Source organism: Haemorhous mexicanus, chromosome 5 (genome assembly GCF_027477595.1).
Source record: "Haemorhous mexicanus isolate bHaeMex1 chromosome 5, bHaeMex1.pri, whole genome shotgun sequence".
Classification (NCBI taxonomy): domain Eukaryota; kingdom Metazoa; phylum Chordata; class Aves; order Passeriformes; family Fringillidae; genus Haemorhous; species Haemorhous mexicanus.
In genome coordinates this window covers 53,487,707-53,505,236 of record NC_082345.1, presented here as the reverse complement: position 1 = coordinate 53,505,236, position 17,530 = coordinate 53,487,707, and the positions used below count along the sequence as shown (strand labels likewise).

Below are 17,530 nucleotides of genomic sequence, written 5' to 3'. Positions count from 1 at the left end.
CTAAAGGAGTACCTGCTCAGTGGAAAGGTTTGGCTTTAAGTGAGTAGGCAAAATAAATGCAAGTTCATTTGGTATGAAACACTGTGTAGTGTCTTTTAACATGACTTGATATCCAATTCTTTGGTTTTTGTGGGCCCTAAAGGTACTTAAACACCGAAACCAGAATGTTAATAAATTAATTTAAATTGCTAATATTCTCATATCTATTTTCAGTAAGGTTAGGACACCAATACCTTTTAGGATTACAATAGCATTAAAGGATATATAATATACGTAAAATTAAAAATCTGCAGGTAAAGTAAAATGACTGTATCTATATGTTGTTTTAATATTAAACTGTGCTCCCCTTCCCATAGGCTCTGTTAGTTTCCTTTCATGGAGCTGTCATGGTTAAGATATGTTTAGCTGGAAAGGAATGGGAAAGGAAGTTTCCAAAAAGATGCCAACACTGTCTCTTTGGCCGAGGTTTGTGAAAGTGATGAGGGTTTTTATTTCCTTTGACTGGCGGGTGGGAAACAAACCAAAAAGCTTCCTTGTGTATTCGCAGCTTTGCCCTCTAGCCTACTAAAATTCAGAACTGTTTTTATAGAATGAAGTATTATGTTCCAGAAACATGAAATCACCCAAGGTAAAACCCATTAACTCCAAATATAACTCACGTGCAGGAAGAGAACTCTTTAAATGCCTGTCATTGTGCTGCCCTTGTTGAAATGTTGAAATCTATCATTGTTGCACAGATTTCCTGTTTATTTAAACATTTCCTGGCAGCACTTGGTTAGTCTGTATTTATACGAAAATCTGGAAGAAAGAGGTTACACACCAGCACCTCCCCTCCTCCCCCGCCCAGTTCCCTGCTCTGGCCATGTGAGTGCTCTGTAAAACGGAGTAATTCTTCATATGCAGAGTGTTTATGTCTGTTCTGTACCTGAGATAATACAAACAAATGGTCACAATCAATTTGCCTTGAATAGAGCTGGTACTGTATCTTAGTTTGAATGTATAGGTTCATTAAATACTGCCTCCTCTCCTAGTTGTTGTAGTTTCATAACAATGAGTGGTTATAATATGAGTATTAATAATAAAACTTCAACTAAGCCCTGATTTTTCTAGGGGAAAAGAATTTCCTTTAGAAGTTAGAAGTTTTTACAAGTTAGGTTTTCCTTATGGCACCTGTGACCAGATGAATGATTTGGGGAACTGAGAAAGCTCTTTTACAGTTTCTACTTAACTGGTGGGCTCTCATTTATATTCCATTTATCCATAGTTTAGATGCTAAATGTATGAGCCTGGTATGTGCTTTACGTCTGAGTAAGCACTTGTGGCCCTTCTTCAGTCAGCAGAATTGTAATTGCAGTTCTGTTCAAATCTGTGTTGCAATTTCAAATCTGTTCTGTTCAAATCTGTGTTGCAATTTTTGTTCAGAGATTCAGCCCCGATCAGCTTGTTGTTCTTTCTTCTGTATCTTTTAACATCTGAGGGAGATGGGAAATGTGTTTTCCCCCAGTTCTCTTGCTGATCCAATATCAAAGTTGTGACTATGGTAGGGAATATGGAAAGGGTCAGCAGAGAAGAACTTTGTGGGGGAAGAAAAGGTACGAGAAAAGGGTGTTTAATTAGATGGTCTTTGCAACTGCAATGAGGAGACAAAGCTTGAGCTTTCCTTAAAGCCCAGTGCTGGGAGGAGTTTCAGTAACAAACCAATAAAAACTGAGACTGGAGAGCTGTGATATAGAAGGGAGAAGTGAGATTTTTAAGAGGACTGCTGAATTAAAGGCAGAGTGTGTGCCAGCATGTCTGGGCACTGATCTGCTTGATTGTGAACAACGAGTGGTGTGGAATACAGGACCCTGGCTCTGAAGTGGGTAGAGAGGGGCAGCTGTGTTCCCAAGCCTGTGGATCAAAGGACTCAGGGAATTACTTACACTCAGGCTGGTCCTGGAAGATGTTCAGGCAGAGAAAGGTAGCATCTTATTTCTGCAGCAAAGCGTCTTTTCAGTCATGTCAAGTCCACCTCCAGTGCCAACCCAAATCTAATTTAGCTGCTTCACCCTTTTCTGTGTGAAAGCAGCTGCTAATGTGGGAGACTGGTCATTTGGCTTTAAATCTCAGGGTGTGCTTTGCAGAGAAGACAGGTTGTTGGTCCTGGTGGATTTTGTAGCCAATTATAGCTCATCTGCTTTGCAGCCAGACTTCTTATTTTTATGGTTGATTCTGATGCAGTATTTATTTTAATGTGATACCCCTTCCTTCCATTTTCATTTTCCTTTCAGCATTTGCGATTTTCTATATATTTTTGCTTTTTAAATTTTTTTCTTATATTCAGATAAATCTGTGCTTTTTCTGTTTTCAGCAAATGTGTCTGTAGTTGTACCCTTGCAAGAATAGTCCTCACTAGTATGACCTTTTTCTGCTACTCTTTTCAGCCACAGGTATACTTGTTCATTAGTCTGCATTTTGACATGAAATTGTGTTAGTTCCTTGTAGTAAGGATAGGAGAATCCAGGGATAGGACAATTTTTGTGAAGCATCCTTCAAGGAAGCAATTGGGATTTAAAGAACAGAGCAGTATTGTTGGCTGCTTCTCAAGTATTCATTGGTCACTGTATTACATTTTTCATGTTGCTTTTATGTCAAAGTACAGCAAAACAAGATATATGGAAGCACTCATAGGTGTTTTTAGTTCCCTGTAAATATTTTGAAAGTTGGTATTAGGAACTTCGTTAGGCTTTTTGATGACCTACTTAACCTGTTGAAGAAGTAGCATCATTATTACTGATCTTGGCTAATCCTTCCTTTGCAGTTTAAATGTTGTGGCGTGGTGTACTTCACAGACTGGCTGGAAATGACAGAATTGGACTGGCCACCTGACTCCTGTTGTGTCAGAGAGTTCCCAGGATGCTCTAAGCAGGCACATCATGAGGATCTCAGTGACCTTTATCAGGAGGTAAGGAGAACAATATGAATATATTGGAAGGTTTTGTACATTCTTCCTGACCCAGTAATTTTCCAAATTCATCATTTGCAGTGCAATAGAGTAATTTTTTTAGAGTAGTTGTGTTTATGGAAATGCCATTGGCAATGCCATTAAAACATTAGATGTACCTAAAATTTGAAGTGTTTGTTTTGTATTGGTTAGTTCAAATTTGTTCGAATCCAAAAGTTATAAATTAGGTGTGACATAATGTCCAGGCTCCATCCCATCAAACTACCACAGAGTAAGTGGAAGACTACTTTAGTGGATTGTACAGTGAAGGATGCTTTTGATAATTCCTTTGAAAGATGAGAGCTCTCTTGTTAAAGGAAGCATGTCAGGAGGCAAATTATTCGGTTATTGTACTCTGAGCATGTGTAGAAACTTGTTGTGAAAGTGCTCTTTCTACATTACAGTATGATAATTTTAAAAGAATTACAAAGAAAGCCTTTAAACAAGGCAAGGACCTGTTTGAACTTGAAGTGGGTAAGGGAGGTCATCATTTTAGCAAGATATTACCATTTTTTGGGTGAAAATTATAAAAACAAGAAAATATGCTCTTTACTAAACTTTGTTCTTACAAATATTGTCTAAAATCACCTTTCTCTGAAAACTGCTTTGTTAGCCAACTTTTTTTTATGCTAGCAGATCTCTGAAGACCTGTAATTGTACATTAGGCAATTGTGCATTCAGTAACAGTAGAATGACCAGCAGTCCAAGTAGTCCAACTGCAGACAAAGTGTGGCTCAGTCACATAGCTGGGAGGATCTGAGAAGAGGTGCATTCTTCAGTGGATTGCTTTTAGAGTAATACAGGGTGCATAAGAAGGAGGATGGGCCTTGGAATCATGCTTTCAGATGCTGCAGCATGAACATTTCTCCAGTGGATGGTGCAGCTCTGCATTATGGAAGAGTACCCAAAGAACCGTTTTATTTTCTCCCAGTCTCAGAGGCTGTTTAAGACCTGTTCTTACAAGAATCTGTTGTATGGCTCCTTTAAACACCTCTGAAGCAGAGGAGATTCACTATATAGACAAGCCAAAATGAATATTAGCTGTTGCCAGGAAACAGTCAAGTTTTGGGGAAATTGATTTGTGTGGTACTGACTCTATGAACTGAAATTATTTAATCTAATCTGGACTTTCAGACGTCTATTTTAGGAGGCTGTGTGCTTCCACTAGGAAGAGAGAAGATAGAGCTGCCAAAAGGCAGGTGCCTCAGAAGACCAGTCTGTGCTAGGAACCGTAAAGACAGAGGCAGAGGTTGGTTTTTTTCCCCACCAGTTACTTTTAGACCTTCTCTTGCCTTTTGGAAAGACACAGCAGTGACAGCCCTGGTTATGCTTTAGAAGTGTCAGTCCCTGAATGAGAAAGGCATTCAGGCTTCTCCTACCAGTCCGTTACGCCTTTTGAAAAGCTAAAAATTGTGACTTACTCTGCAATAATGGTTGCTTTTTGTAATACTGTTGCTACTGTTAATACCGTACAGACAAGTCTGTTGTAGAGAGCCTCCAAGGAGTATATGGAAGCTGTAGAACATTCGTTTGCTCCCTGCCTGAAAAGGCAGGAGTATGTAAGCAGTGTCACTCAATGAAAAACTGCTCTTTGAGCACAGCAAGCTCAAAAATTTCTGAGAAGTATTAGTCATTGGAATGTAGTGTCCAAAGTGCAAGGTTTTCTTGTGTCACCTCTTTTGCTCACCTTTCATGCCCATGCCATATTCCAGGAAAATGGTTCTTTGAGCACTTCATATGGTCATGTTCTTTTGATTCTATTTGGAGAAAATAATTAGCCAAAGATGATTATTATGTAGGACATAAGGGCTGTGTTAAGACCCACTTGATAGAAGAAAGGCTGCTTGGCTTTTTCTTCTTTTTTTCCAAAAGAAATCTGAAGGGCACGCTTATGGTTCTTCCCTTATTGTACCGCAGAGCATTTTGCATGGATTCAGCAGTTAGCAAAAATTTATTTTCGGTTCTCCACTGCAGAATCCATTCCAAAAGGGGACAGACTGTGTTCAGTAGTATCAGACACAAAAATGCTTCATTTCTTTTTGAGATATATACAATATTTTGTTTGCAAAATGTTTCTTTGCATGGCACTTGCCTGTGGGGTGTCTCACAGACTCTTACAGTATGCTTGCTAATAAATTTATCAGTATTATGCAAAACCAGCTTACACTTGCAAGACTAATCTGCCTAACTTCTGCTTTGGAGAACTGAAGGAAAAAAGCTTTTTTAGAAAGTGATTCAAACCAAACTTGCATAGTCTGGTGGTTTGAGAGGGAGCCTGATAAGATTAGCCTCGCTAGCCTAAAATTGGTTTATGTAAATATTTGGCAATTCCATTCTGGTGCTTCAGAAAAATTCTTTGTAGTACTTCAGAAAGCTGAAGTTTGGTTTGTCTGGAACTGATAAATGTGTTTTTTTGTAGCTGTGCTGTGATTTTTTTGCTGGGAACTCAAAACTTTCTATAGTCTAAGTTGGAATCCTTCACAATTTAATTTTTGCAGAAAGAAAGGTGACTTACAGTTCTGCTTGAAAATACTTTTGGCAGGAATCATATTTTCCCTGTTGGATATTGAAAGCTGTTTTTCAATTTCTTGAATGGCTTTTATTCAGATGAGTTTCACATTTGGTGCAGTTTCATGAACAGACTGACATTAGAGCATGGTTGTGGGGGAACTGTGAAGATGATGTGGCCTTGGAGGTTTGTTGTGGCCTGAGGACAAGAGGAGCTCTGCCCATCTTGTGACTGGGAGCTGCAGTGTAGATGAAATGATTGGTGGCTATCGATATCTTAAAAAAAATCAGTCTTGCATGTTCAGTATTTTCCTTTGGTTTCTGGCATAATTTTGAGTATACTCAAAATTCACTTTAATTTAAATTAATTTTGGTTTGTTTTAATATTTAATTTTACAACTTGCTTTAATATACTTATGAGTATACTCAAAATTTGGGTATACAAAAGATTTGTTGAGTTTGCTGATGGCTTATCTTTTCTGCTCAGTGAAGTGCTTTATTTCAGTTCAGATTCTTACTCTATGAAGTAAATCAGTAATATATGCTAAATAAGAAGTACATTCTTTTTTTTATCTCAGGACTGAAAGTATAAAGCAAATAAATCAGGCCTTTAATCTATAGCTTTGTAGGAATCTGAAGTTGACTCTCCTGAATGATTGCTGCAAAGTTTTATACTATATTTGATTTGTCAACAAGAGCTCCCCATTTAGTGACAAGCTTTTGCTGAGGGAAGTGTATTTATGTACTGTTTAATTGCAGACTGCCAACTATGGAAGTGTCACATAAGCAGAAATAAAATGCATGAAGTGAAGTTAACAGGGGTGGCTGTGTTTTCTCAGTTTTGAAACTGATTTTGAACATGTATTAGAGCAGAGCTGTAAGAGCATCATTGAATGGAGGAAAAGAGTCTACCTAGATTGGGTGTAATTTGTCTCAGTTACGTGTCTGTGTACTGCAGGAGATTAGGCTTTAATGGTATTGCTCTTTTTTAGTGGGTGTTTTCTCTAGGCAGCAAATGAACTAAGTTTGAATATTGCTGTGGCAGAACATTTTTAAATTGTGACCAGCATGCACCTTCATCTCTTTCAGTTAAAAGTATTGAAATGCAGCCAGTTTCTCTGTAATTAACAACAAATTTGAGAAGTGATATAGCTGCAACTGCCTTCCGGTTGAAGAAAAGAAGATGCCAGTGTGACAGTTTTTGTCCCCCTCTCAATTCCAATTACATTGCTTTTGCTGCAGTGTTGCTTTTTTTTTTTTTTTTTTTTTAATTTCAAAGAATGCATATTTACTCCTTTTTGTGTGTCTTTGCTGCTGTTTAAAAAATGAAGCAATGAAACAAGCAAAGACATCGAGATCCTATAATTTATTCTGGTAGAATTATCATGGAGTACATTAATTTTATTTACATCCTAAATGAAAATCTTCTGACTGCAATGTGAATTCTGTGTGTGTGGCAAAAATTGGACCTTACATCAAAAGCTTCTAGGACTGTAGCATTTGAAATTGGCTTTGGGGAATTTAAGTGTGATTGAAAAGTGTTATTTATCATGTCCTGTCTTCAGATTCCATCACTTTGATCGATTGCTTTATTTTCTTAGAAAAGCTATAAGACATATGAAGTGAGGATGTAAATGCAAAAAATAACATTCTCAAGACAGTGCCCATTTTGATGGATTCCTGGTGTCTGTGTCTGGGACCAGTGCCCGTCCAGTTTGTTACTCTGACTTTCCCCTTGATATGTATGTTGCTTTGATAATTGTGCTGTGAAACACTGCAAAGCTTAGTACAGAGAATAAGCATCATGCAGAGTAGCAGAGGCCCCTCTTTTCTTGGTTTTATTGTCTCTAAGACTCACATCACCCTTACTCAGCGACGAGCATTGTAACTTGTGCTTGCACTGCTAGCCAGCAGTTTCCAAAGCTGCTGCTTCTCTGTGGATCTGTGCAGCCTTACATGGGCTTGGGAGCTTCTCTGAGGCCTTATGTGGTAGTTAGTTGGCCATGTAAGCAAACTGTGCAGCCTGCATTGAAGGTTTGGAAAGAGCTAAATTCCATTTCTGTGAACATCAGCTTACAGTGTTTTAACATAATTTTTATGGGATGTTTTCTGATGAGGTTACGCAGGTCCATAGGTCTTTCCTACAGTACTGTTTTAGCTTCAGAGTGTAGTATTATGTGTAGGAAAAGTCTAAAAGAGTTTAAAATAATTGACAGTTTTGAAGATCTTCAATTTAAAGAGAGAAGGAAGATAATAAAAAGGATTTTAATGGCTTTTTAAACCTTCACAAAACCAGTTGAGTTTCTTTAACAATTAGTGAGAGTTGGTAGTAATTCAGATTAACTTTGAGTGATTTCTGAAAAGTAGCACAGATATCTTTCAGTAAAGTCTCTGTGTATGCGAAAACTTAAAGTTGGCATTATGGAAGCAGTTAAAAAGTAGGCAAAATAATTTTCAAAGTGTTGTTTGAAGGAAGTGAGAGATTCTTGTGAGCCAGAAAAGACAGCAGTGGGTAGGATGAGCTAAGCCTTGGGAACTGCAACCCAAATATTACTGACTGTTTTTTAATCTGTTTTTGTTTTACAGGGATGCGGTAAAAAAATGTACACTTTCTTGAGGGGGACGAAGCAGTTGCAAGTGCTGAGGTTCCTAGGAATCTCTATTGGAGTAATGCAGATCCTGGCTATGATCCTCACTATTACTTTGCTGTGGGCTCTGTACTATGACAGAAGGGATCCCAGAGCAGATCAGATCATGGCACTGAAGAGTGATACCTCGCAGGAGCTGTCATGTCATTCCATGGAGCTGCTGAAACCAAGCCTGACCAGGATCTTTGAACATACATCCATGGCAAACAGCTTTAATACACACTTTGAAATGGAAGAGCTATAAGTGATGCAATGAATCTGCGAAGTCACAGAGGATTTTTTGTGTTGCTGTTTACTTCTGTTCTGTTCCATAAAATATACCAGTTTTCTTATTTGTTAGAAACCAGCTAATGAATGGAAGTGAAAGAGACCAGCAAAGAAAGATGAGCCCGTTGCCAGCGTCTTAGCCATGTTCTCAGCTGTGAACAAGAGTTAATTTTGTGTGTTCATTTTTTAAAAGGCACTCATTCAGTTGGGCACAGTAATACTCATTGTCACAAGCTGTGTGAAGTGTAAAACACTGAGTCAGTCACAGGTAGACTGAACCTGTAAGGAAGCATCATGGGAAGGGAAGAGAAATACTCGTCTTCTGAAGAAACAACTGTGCTTTGAGCAAACAAAAATGTGACTTCAGCTCAAATTGACTTTTAATAAGCCATTTGGAAAATGTCTTTATCAGGGATCTATGTATGTATAATTGTGTGTTTTCATGTGTGCATGGAAAGCAGAGCTACAATTCAAGTTAATACTTGGATTAAAAATTTGCAAGACTTGTAAAAAGGGGGAGATTTTCTTTTTTCTAACAAAACCTTTATCTTAGTTTTTGTTCTTAAAGATGTTCTAAAACTTCTATTTTTATCTAACATAATAGTTTTTTTTTAGTTTTAAATATATTAAACAGGGATTGAAAACAAAACTATTGCTATGAACAATAGACTTTAGTTTTCTGGAGAATTCTTCCTTCATACAGTTTGTTCTGTGGACTGTTTCTTAGTAGAAAGGAAGAAAACCTTAAACATTTTTTCCAAAATGGGAATCAATATGGGAGTAGCACATTTTTATAGACAAATCTTTTCTCCTGTCCATGATTCCCCTGAAGCTAGAAAAAAAAGACTGCAGGAAAAATGCTTATTGCAATAATTGTAAAAGTACATGAGGAAAAATTTTACTTTGGTGAGTGCTTCATTAAGAACTCTCTGGTGGCTTAAAATGCCAGCCGGAAACAGATTAAAATATATTTATTGAGGTGGGGAAAGTGCATTTTACTGTATTTTTATGATCAATGTCTATGTCATAGGATTATTTTTACAATTGGCCACGCTCTTGAAATATATATTTGTTCCACTGAGTATAGTAGTTTGTGGCAAATGGGCTTTTTACATAATATTGCATTAAAAAAATTAGTTCATTTGTTTTGGAATTTGTAAAAGAAAAAAGAAAGCAAGGTGTGATTTGGTAGACAATAAAATTACTTTTCTCTTAAATTCTGTAATGGCTTTTGTTTTTTTTTTATCCTAGAGTGGGAGTACTTTGGATAGGCATTGGGAAGGTCCTCCTGCTAGTGTGAGTTAATTTGACTTACCCATTCCACTTACTCTGTTGTGGAGAAACTGCATTGTTAGTGTAATTTTCTTTGTCTTTCTTTTTTTTTAATTTTATTGCTTCTGAGAAAACTTCTTAAGGGCTTGTGAAATTAAGCACTTCACTTGTGTGGGCTGTTTGCTTTTCAGCAGTCTGCTTCTGGGTATAATTATTTCAAGGCTACTATTGCAAGCAAGATTACCTTTCTGCTTTTGTACTTCTATAGATGCTAATACTTATTTTGGGAGCTAAAAAGAAGATAGAAGGAGAGCCTATCCCAACATTTTGCTTGGAGTGTCTTTGTCAGGAATATTTTCTTATGTTCTGCTTGGGAAGCCTTGTCCCGGTGTTGCTGCACAGGCAGAGCCGAGTTCCACCCTCCCACTGCTCAGCCTGGGTAGCGTTGCCTTGGCTAAGGGTGAGGCTCCTGCTAAGGAGCAGGTGTCTGACAAAGTCTGAGTGCAGAGCAACTCCAGGCTTCAGAGGGCTGCTGGGACCAGTGGTGCTACACAGTGCATTGAGTCATCATTTGCCCGTTTAAAAACCAAAAAAGAAGTCCATGCAAACCACAAATTGTGGAATCTTGATTATGGATTACATGTGCACAGCTACATTTGGCAGTGAATTACTGCTGAATGGAGGGAATTTCACTTAAGTAATGTAAAAAGAAATAATAAATTCCCCTTTTCCAGTAAACCTCAGCCCTTAAAGTTTTATGCCAGGAGTGTCTGTGGAAGCCATGCTTAGCCATGCTTCAAATATTCCTGGTCTTTCCATACAAGGACTCTTCAGACTATCATGGGAGTTGCCTGTGTATCTTCTAACCTGGATAGGTTAGAGCTCATCAAGGAACAAACAGGGCAAGCCAAGCTTGGGGCTTGTGTTGGGATTTAGAGATACTTAGAGCCCAGGTCATTTGGTTTTAAGCTCTCTGGGTGTGAGGAAGCACTGCCTTCAGGTGTAGTCAGGTTTCTTGTAACAGCAGAGGGGTTGTTTTGGGGAGGCCTCCTTAGACACAGAGCCAACTTCCCAAAGCAGTGTTTATGGACCTCTGCAACAATGAACATTTGCAGTCAGGAAAAGCTCACTTGGGCTTGGCTACCAAAATCCTGAGCCTGTCTCATTCTGGGAAAGAATATTTCTATTTTGAATATTTAATGACATTTGCAGAAATAGGTCTCGTCTGTAAATTGGAACACTTCAAGAATTTTTTCATTGACTGCTCAGGCTGTGAGGTGCCTATTTTTCTAGAGCTTCTTCAAAGAGCCTTAAAATTAATTGGCTAGGCTGTGGTGAGCCTGCTCTTTTCCTGTAGAGCTTTAGAATCTATGTAGCAGAGAGGCTGCTTGGCAAGACAGGAACATTTAGAGATACTTGAGGCAGTGAAAACTACTTCCTCTTATTTTCTGTTTCCCTTGGTTTTACAGTAGTTCTTGGAGAAGGATGGTGTGGTTTTTGTTCTCTGCAGCATGAACTGTAATGAACTAAATCTTTCTTGTTTCAGCAAACAACTACAGAGATGCTCCTTAACATTTTTCAGAGAGCACTCAAGGAGTGGAACTGTATCAGAAAAAGGGGTCACTTCCTGCCAGCACCAAGTTTTGTGTTCAGCCCAGAGTGACTGTACCAAGTCAATGGGACTGTGCCTGTTGCTGTGGGGCTGAGCATGCTTTTAGGAGACAAAGATCACTATTTCTGGTCCTTGGCTCTGGTCCTGGTATTGACTCATCTGCCAAAAGGTTGTATGACAAGATTTTTGGAAGGAAAGAGCTATATTTTCTTCTTTATAGCTTTTCATTTTGTAAAAGCATATATGAATGTAAGGGAATATATAAAGAATGAAAAGTGAAAAGAGAGGCTGTTGTTCACAGCAACTGTATAGTTAAATGTGGCAGAGGAAGGGATTTATAAATAGCTTTTAAAGTTTTTATTGCGAAAGCATTGTATTTGGTCTCAGAGCATGGTGCTAATATTGCTAAGGTTGCAAGCTCAATCCCCATATGGGCCATTCACTTAAGGGTTGGACTTGGTCCTTGTGTGTCCCTTCCAACTCAGAATATTCTGTGATTCTGTAAACTGTGCAGAAAAACACAGATCATTAAAGTCTTACAACATTGGAACACTGAGGGTTTGCATAGCACAGTAGTGGGGAGGCTATGGGGTGTTTTCTCTGAGAAGCTGAGAAGCCTCCCCTGTGTCTGACAGAGACAGAGCCAACCAGCTCCAGCACAGACCCATTGCTGAGCTCTTCAGTGACAGGGGTAACACCACTGGGATAGCTATTTAAGAAACAGAAAAAGTGGCTGTGGCAACAGCATGTGCAGCTGGAGAGAGAAATGAGGGGAACTGCTCTGCAGACACAAAGGTCAGTGAAAAAGGAAGGGCAGGGTGTGCTCCAGGCACCAGAGCAGAGGTTCCCCTGCAGCCAGTGGTGCATCCCATGGTGCAACAGGCTGTGTCCCTGCAGCCCAGGGAGGTCCATGGTGGATCAGAGATCCACCTGCAGGCCATGGGGAGCCCCACACCAGAGCAGGTGGGTGCCTGAAGGAAGCTGTGAACCTGTGCATAGCCCCCACTGGAGCAGGCTTCTGGCAGGACCTGTGGAGAGAGGAACCCACGCTGGAGCAGGTCTAATGGCAGCTGTGTGTCACCCTCTGGGGGACCCACACTGGAGCAGCTCATGAAGAACTGCGGTCCATGGGAAGGACTCTCCTTGGAGATGTTTTTGGAGAACCATCTCCCATGGAAGGGACCCCATACTAGAGCACGTAAAGAGTGTGAGGAGCCCTTCCTGGGAGGAAGAGGGAGCATCAGAAAACACACATTGAACTGATCACAGACCCCATTTCCTGTCTCCCTTCATCCCTGAGGAGGAGGGGTTAGAGTTCAGGAATAACGCTGAGCTTGGGAAAAAGGTAAGGATGGGGGAAAGATGTTTTATTTTTTATTATCCTATTTGGATTTGATTGGTAATAAATTGCACCAAGTGAAGTCTGTTTTTCCTATGAGAGCAGTCAGTGAGTGATCTCTCCCTGCCCAAGAGATATTATTTTGTTATATTTTCTCTTCCCTGCCCAGCTGAGAAGGAAACAGATAAAGTGGCTTTGGTGGACATCTGGCATCCTTCCAGTGTCATCAGCCCGCCACAAGCACTGCATTTAATTCATGCAAAATGCTGTTGTTGAAGTGAGCTTGTATCTAAAACTTTCCAACTTGTGTATGATTGACTACTTCCCATTAAAAAAAGCGATGTCCTAAATTTTTGAGGATTTTTATATATCCACTTCCTTTTTATTCAGCACTCCCCCACTTCAGTTGTTCCTTGTGCGTAGACAACCAGATGATAGGAGGTTGTCTTCCTACCTCCAGGCAGGTAAGGAACTAAGCTGTTGGATAATTCCATATATCTGCTGGGCATTGCCAATCTATGTATAGTGTTCACTCCTGACACTCCTACTCTTTTAGCCACACCTTTGTATATCTCATCAGCTGATGGCTCCTCTAGAACAGGTGATGGTCCTAAAATATTCCCATAGTCAGCTGTAAAATAAAGCCCTGGTGGGCCTCAGGTGCAGCAAAGAGAACTTATGACCTCCTAACCATGCTCCCTGCCCAAAATTTAATGATCCTATGGCTTCAGTAATTTGTCCCCCTCCAGATCAGCTTCCTCTCTGAAGGCCTCCTTCTCTCTGCAGCAGCTGAGGCTGCATCAGATTCTCTGTGGTGAAAGCCTTCTCTTGGTAGCCAAGGTGCTTCCGCCAAGAGTATATCCACAACTTCCAAATGTAAAGTGCATGTTTTCAGTTTGCCATCAGTAGCTATTTTATGAGAGGACAGTTGTTCTCAGAAATGCTCTGGGATGGTTCACAGACAGGTGTTATCTGCTATCTTTCCCCACCACTCAGAGCAGTAAGCTCCTCACAGAGGCAACCATCAGGTGCGCCAGGGTTGATCAACACCGTCAGTACCCAGCTGCCCTTCATTAGTGATCCAAAGAGTCTTGCTACCTGCTCTTAGGCTACAAAACGAGTTTGATCTTCTCTGTGCACTAATATTTTATCAAGGGAATTTGATACCAGGTATGAGAAGTTCAGCAGAGCAGTTTGGTTTTTGGATGTACATAAGGGACATTTTTAAAAGTACAGATAAAGAGGTGGAGTTCATACTGCTGGAAATGTTCAAACTGCTGCCCCAATTTTCTCTGCTGCTGCAGGCTGGGAAGGGAAAGGTGATGCCTGGTCCCTCAGGAGAAGGGCAACTCTGCAGCAGAGCTGTGGCATCCTGGTCTTGATGGCTCTAGTATGGTTTAGATAAACTCACATCTAGCCTGGAATTACTGTCTAGGACATTTGCTGACTTTAGATTAAGTATTCCTTCTAAATTATTAGAGGGGAAAAAAAGCTTCATGAATAAGATATTGCAAAACCAAGTTGACCCATTCAAGCATGCAGATGTTTTATTTAAATATTCCTCAAATGTCTATTTATTCAGCATAACACATGTATTATGCTGCCTTCCAAAATACGATATATGACTGTCAAACGAAATTGTCAAAACAACAATCTTGGTTTCTTTGTATGATACACAGAAATAATTACATTTCATGTACAGTACAGATGCATTTTACACAGTCATCAACAGTCATTCACTACCAAAACAGCATTTAAATCACCTAAAACACCAAAAAAATGTGTATTTCCCAAATTCAGAATAAATTAATGGTTTTGCGTGTGACATATGAAAATAGGACACAGGACTGGAATTCTGAAAAATCATATTAAATTATCTCTTAAGCTGCATTTTAAAAATGAAAATACAAGTTGCTTCAGGGGTATAACTGTTATGCAAGTGTATTGCTGTAGTGCGTTCTTTCTAGAGCCTATGAACAGGAAATTAAAGAGCTTTTAAAAGACACATGACCTGATGGAGTCAGTAGGTTTCCTGGGTTGTGTGTGGTCTGTACCAAAGAAGGTTTAGTAACTGCCCCTTTACAGTATTCAGCTGATATAACTAGTCATGAAGTACCTTGTGACATAAAGAAGTTGTTGCAGTTTGCTGACATCAAGGCAGTTTTTATATCAATAAATGTTTGGCAAAAGGTGGGGACCAAGTATGAGTAACCATGTGTAGAAGTAGGATGCAAGTAAAAACTCTGATGTGTTCTGCCTCTCCTTTAAATCCATTAAAGTTTATGTAACCTGCCAGCTTCAGCAGATCTCTTGCAGGGTGGAAGAGAGAGCAGCGCTGGATAATGGGTGTGGGCAGGGCTGTTCAGAAGGAGCCCTTCCTCTGGCTCAGAGCACAGCTCGTGCTTCTGCTCTCTGATGTTTGGAAGAAATGCAGAAGCTCACTTTACAATGAGTAAATCCTTCTGATTTGAAAAAAAAAAATTTGGAAGGTAATTGCAAATTAACCAGGACTGCATTAACTTCAGAATAAGTAAATGATAAGATAAAAGAGTACTGAATGGCAATATCTACTCTTTTTACTTGCAGTTTAATTCTAATATATGATGCTGTATTTTGGTGTTTATACTGTAGCATGATAGTCTATCATCTACTCTTCACTGTTGACAGGTAGAGAGAAAGACCAGTATTTGTGTGCAAGAAAAAGTGTATAATCAGCAAGTTTCAGTTTTTAGTGGATATTTTAATGTAAATTTTCAGGTCAGTAGAATGCTAGCAAATACTATACTGAAACATACACTACTCAAACTATTAAATAACTGTGTTAATCATTTATTGTAATGGCATCTAATGCACTGAGCGTTTTGATTTATATGCATATTTTATTTTGCAGACATGCAATTATTTCTGATCCAGTGTTTTTGATGTATATATGTATGTATTGATATGCACATATTCCGTGTATATTTGATGTATATGATGTACGGTATGTCATGAATATAAGAAGCATTATGATACATCTAATGAACTGTCATGAAGAAAAATTACACTTTTTTATCAGAAAGGTTTCTGGTAATATCAATGTCTTTTATAAATGAAGCCAAGAAACCTTAACTTGTAAAGCCTTCATATTAGCTTTTAGGCCTGCCCATGTAGGCAAATTCCAATTGAAATCAATCATGTTTTTATAGCTTTGGGACTCAATCCATTATTCTATCATTGTTCTTAGGTAATTGAATATTTTTCACACAATATAAATTCTCAAACAGGTTTTAAGATGCAAGTTTACAAAAAGAATTTAGCCATCATTTTTACCGAATGTCTTTCAGTGTCTTCCAGTGTAGCTAATACACTGGATGCTGTAGAATGTAAGAAAGGAACATTTGGAGACAAGTGTTAGCTGATCCCCAAAACACATTTGTGGTAATTTTAATTCAAATAGGATAGCTCCTGCAGCAGTTAACTGTGACAAGAAGTTTGCTGCTCTGAAAATACAGAAGTAGACAAATTGTCTATGGAAGAATGGACTGTTGATTCATCAGTGTCCTTGAAATCCCAAATGGTACAGTTACGCTGGAGTGGGCAATGAAGTGTCAGAGAAATAGAGAAAAGTGAACAAAAGGAGCAATGACTGAGTAGCAATTTGTAGTGCACAGTTTGGCTGTGAGATTATTTAAATGTTTGCCATTAGAAGTTTATAGTGTAGATGAAGTTGTGTAAAATACCTTAAAAAAATCCTGATTCCTGATACAACAGGTGTACAATGACTTATTGCAGTTGTAACAGTACCTAGGAAGCAAGATAAAACAATAGTAAATATTGAACTAACTGAACACCTTTAGTTCACTAATGAGTGTTTGAGTAAGAAATACTGCATTTTTCAAAGGGAAGTTATTTGTACAACTACCATGGAACATTAACAATCAGCTTGTTGTAAGTGCACGGAAATGCCCCTTTCTACAGTATTATTTTATCATGCCTAATCTGAAAAACAACAAAAGTAAACTGAGATCACAGCTTCAAATAATTTCAGCATGCATTATGATTGTAGTTCTTTCAGTCGGTACAAACAGATTTCATATGAGCATTATCTCGTTCATTTTTTGACAGTTCTTCAACAAGTTTGTGGTTTATTAACAGAGGAAAAAAAGACATGTTATCAAAATGTTTCTTGTTGTTTTGCATTCAGCAGGAACACAGGTTTCTATTTTTTCGTTTGTGTTTTTTTCTAAAAAGAGCTTTCATGATAAGAAGAAGCATCAATGGGGACATTTCATTGTGCTCATATAGTAAGTCAGGATGGTCACAGAAGATTCCACCGCGCATCAGTTCGGACAGGGGGTAAGAAACTCCTTTTGGTTCACACCCTATGACACCAAAACCCACAAAGTTTGTTTCTCCTGAACCTCTTGCTCTGCGGCCACTGGCACACTCGTCAAGGGGCGTTGTCTTTGTCGGCTCTCTCATTCCTCACGACTCGTTTTTCACTGCTCGAGCTCAGCTTGCAAGTGGTCTTTATGCTAATTTATAAATAATTCTTTGTTTTATAATGCAGATACTCTGACAATGTTTCCTCCCGAGTACTCGGGAGAGTCTGGCCTATCATCTCCTTCAGGTGTGGTGACTGGAGGTGTTGGGATGCTGATTATTGCTGTAGTGACGTAAGGCTGCTCACAGTTTAGTTTAACGCACTCTTCCACTTTGGCATTTAAGCTGGAACGGCTGGAGGAAGAAACAAAAATCCATGAAGAATGAAAGTCCATGTTACCAAAAACCTCTTGAGCCTGATTCCATTCCCTCAGCCAGCCATCTCCATGCTGCCCCACTGGAGAGCTCTGAGTACAGAGCAGCACCACCCCATGGCTCTGTACCCCAGCAGCAGGTGGTCCATGGCTGTGCTCATG

The 17,530-nt window shown here is 39.2% G+C and overlaps 2 protein-coding genes across 7 annotated transcripts in view; one reads left to right on the top strand and one right to left on the bottom strand.

Moving 5' to 3' along the window:
- The window catches only part of TSPAN12 (tetraspanin 12), a 40,962-nt gene extending 31,339 nt beyond the window's left edge, over positions 1 to 9,623 (top strand). For 5 of the 6 annotated variants that reach the window (XM_059847169.1, XM_059847168.1, XM_059847171.1 and 2 more), the window contains 2 exons: positions 2,801 to 2,944; positions 8,078 to 9,623. In XM_059847169.1, the coding sequence (XP_059703152.1) occupies positions 2,801 to 2,944; positions 8,078 to 8,383 (450 nt within the window). In that variant the 3' untranslated portion in view covers positions 8,384 to 9,623. Of the gene's footprint in view, positions 1 to 2,800; positions 2,945 to 4,117; positions 4,233 to 8,077 lie in introns of all 6 variants that reach the window. The other variant, XM_059847172.1, reaches the window with a different exon arrangement.
- A 4,527-nt stretch (positions 9,624 to 14,150) lies between these two features.
- The window catches only part of KCND2 (potassium voltage-gated channel subfamily D member 2), a 266,094-nt gene continuing 262,714 nt past the window's right edge, over positions 14,151 to 17,530 (bottom strand). Inside the window, exon 7 of the mRNA XM_059847166.1 lies at positions 14,151 to 17,348. Coding sequence (XP_059703149.1) covers positions 17,171 to 17,348 — 178 coding nt within the window. The 3' untranslated portion in view covers positions 14,151 to 17,170. The remainder of the gene's footprint in view (positions 17,349 to 17,530) is intronic.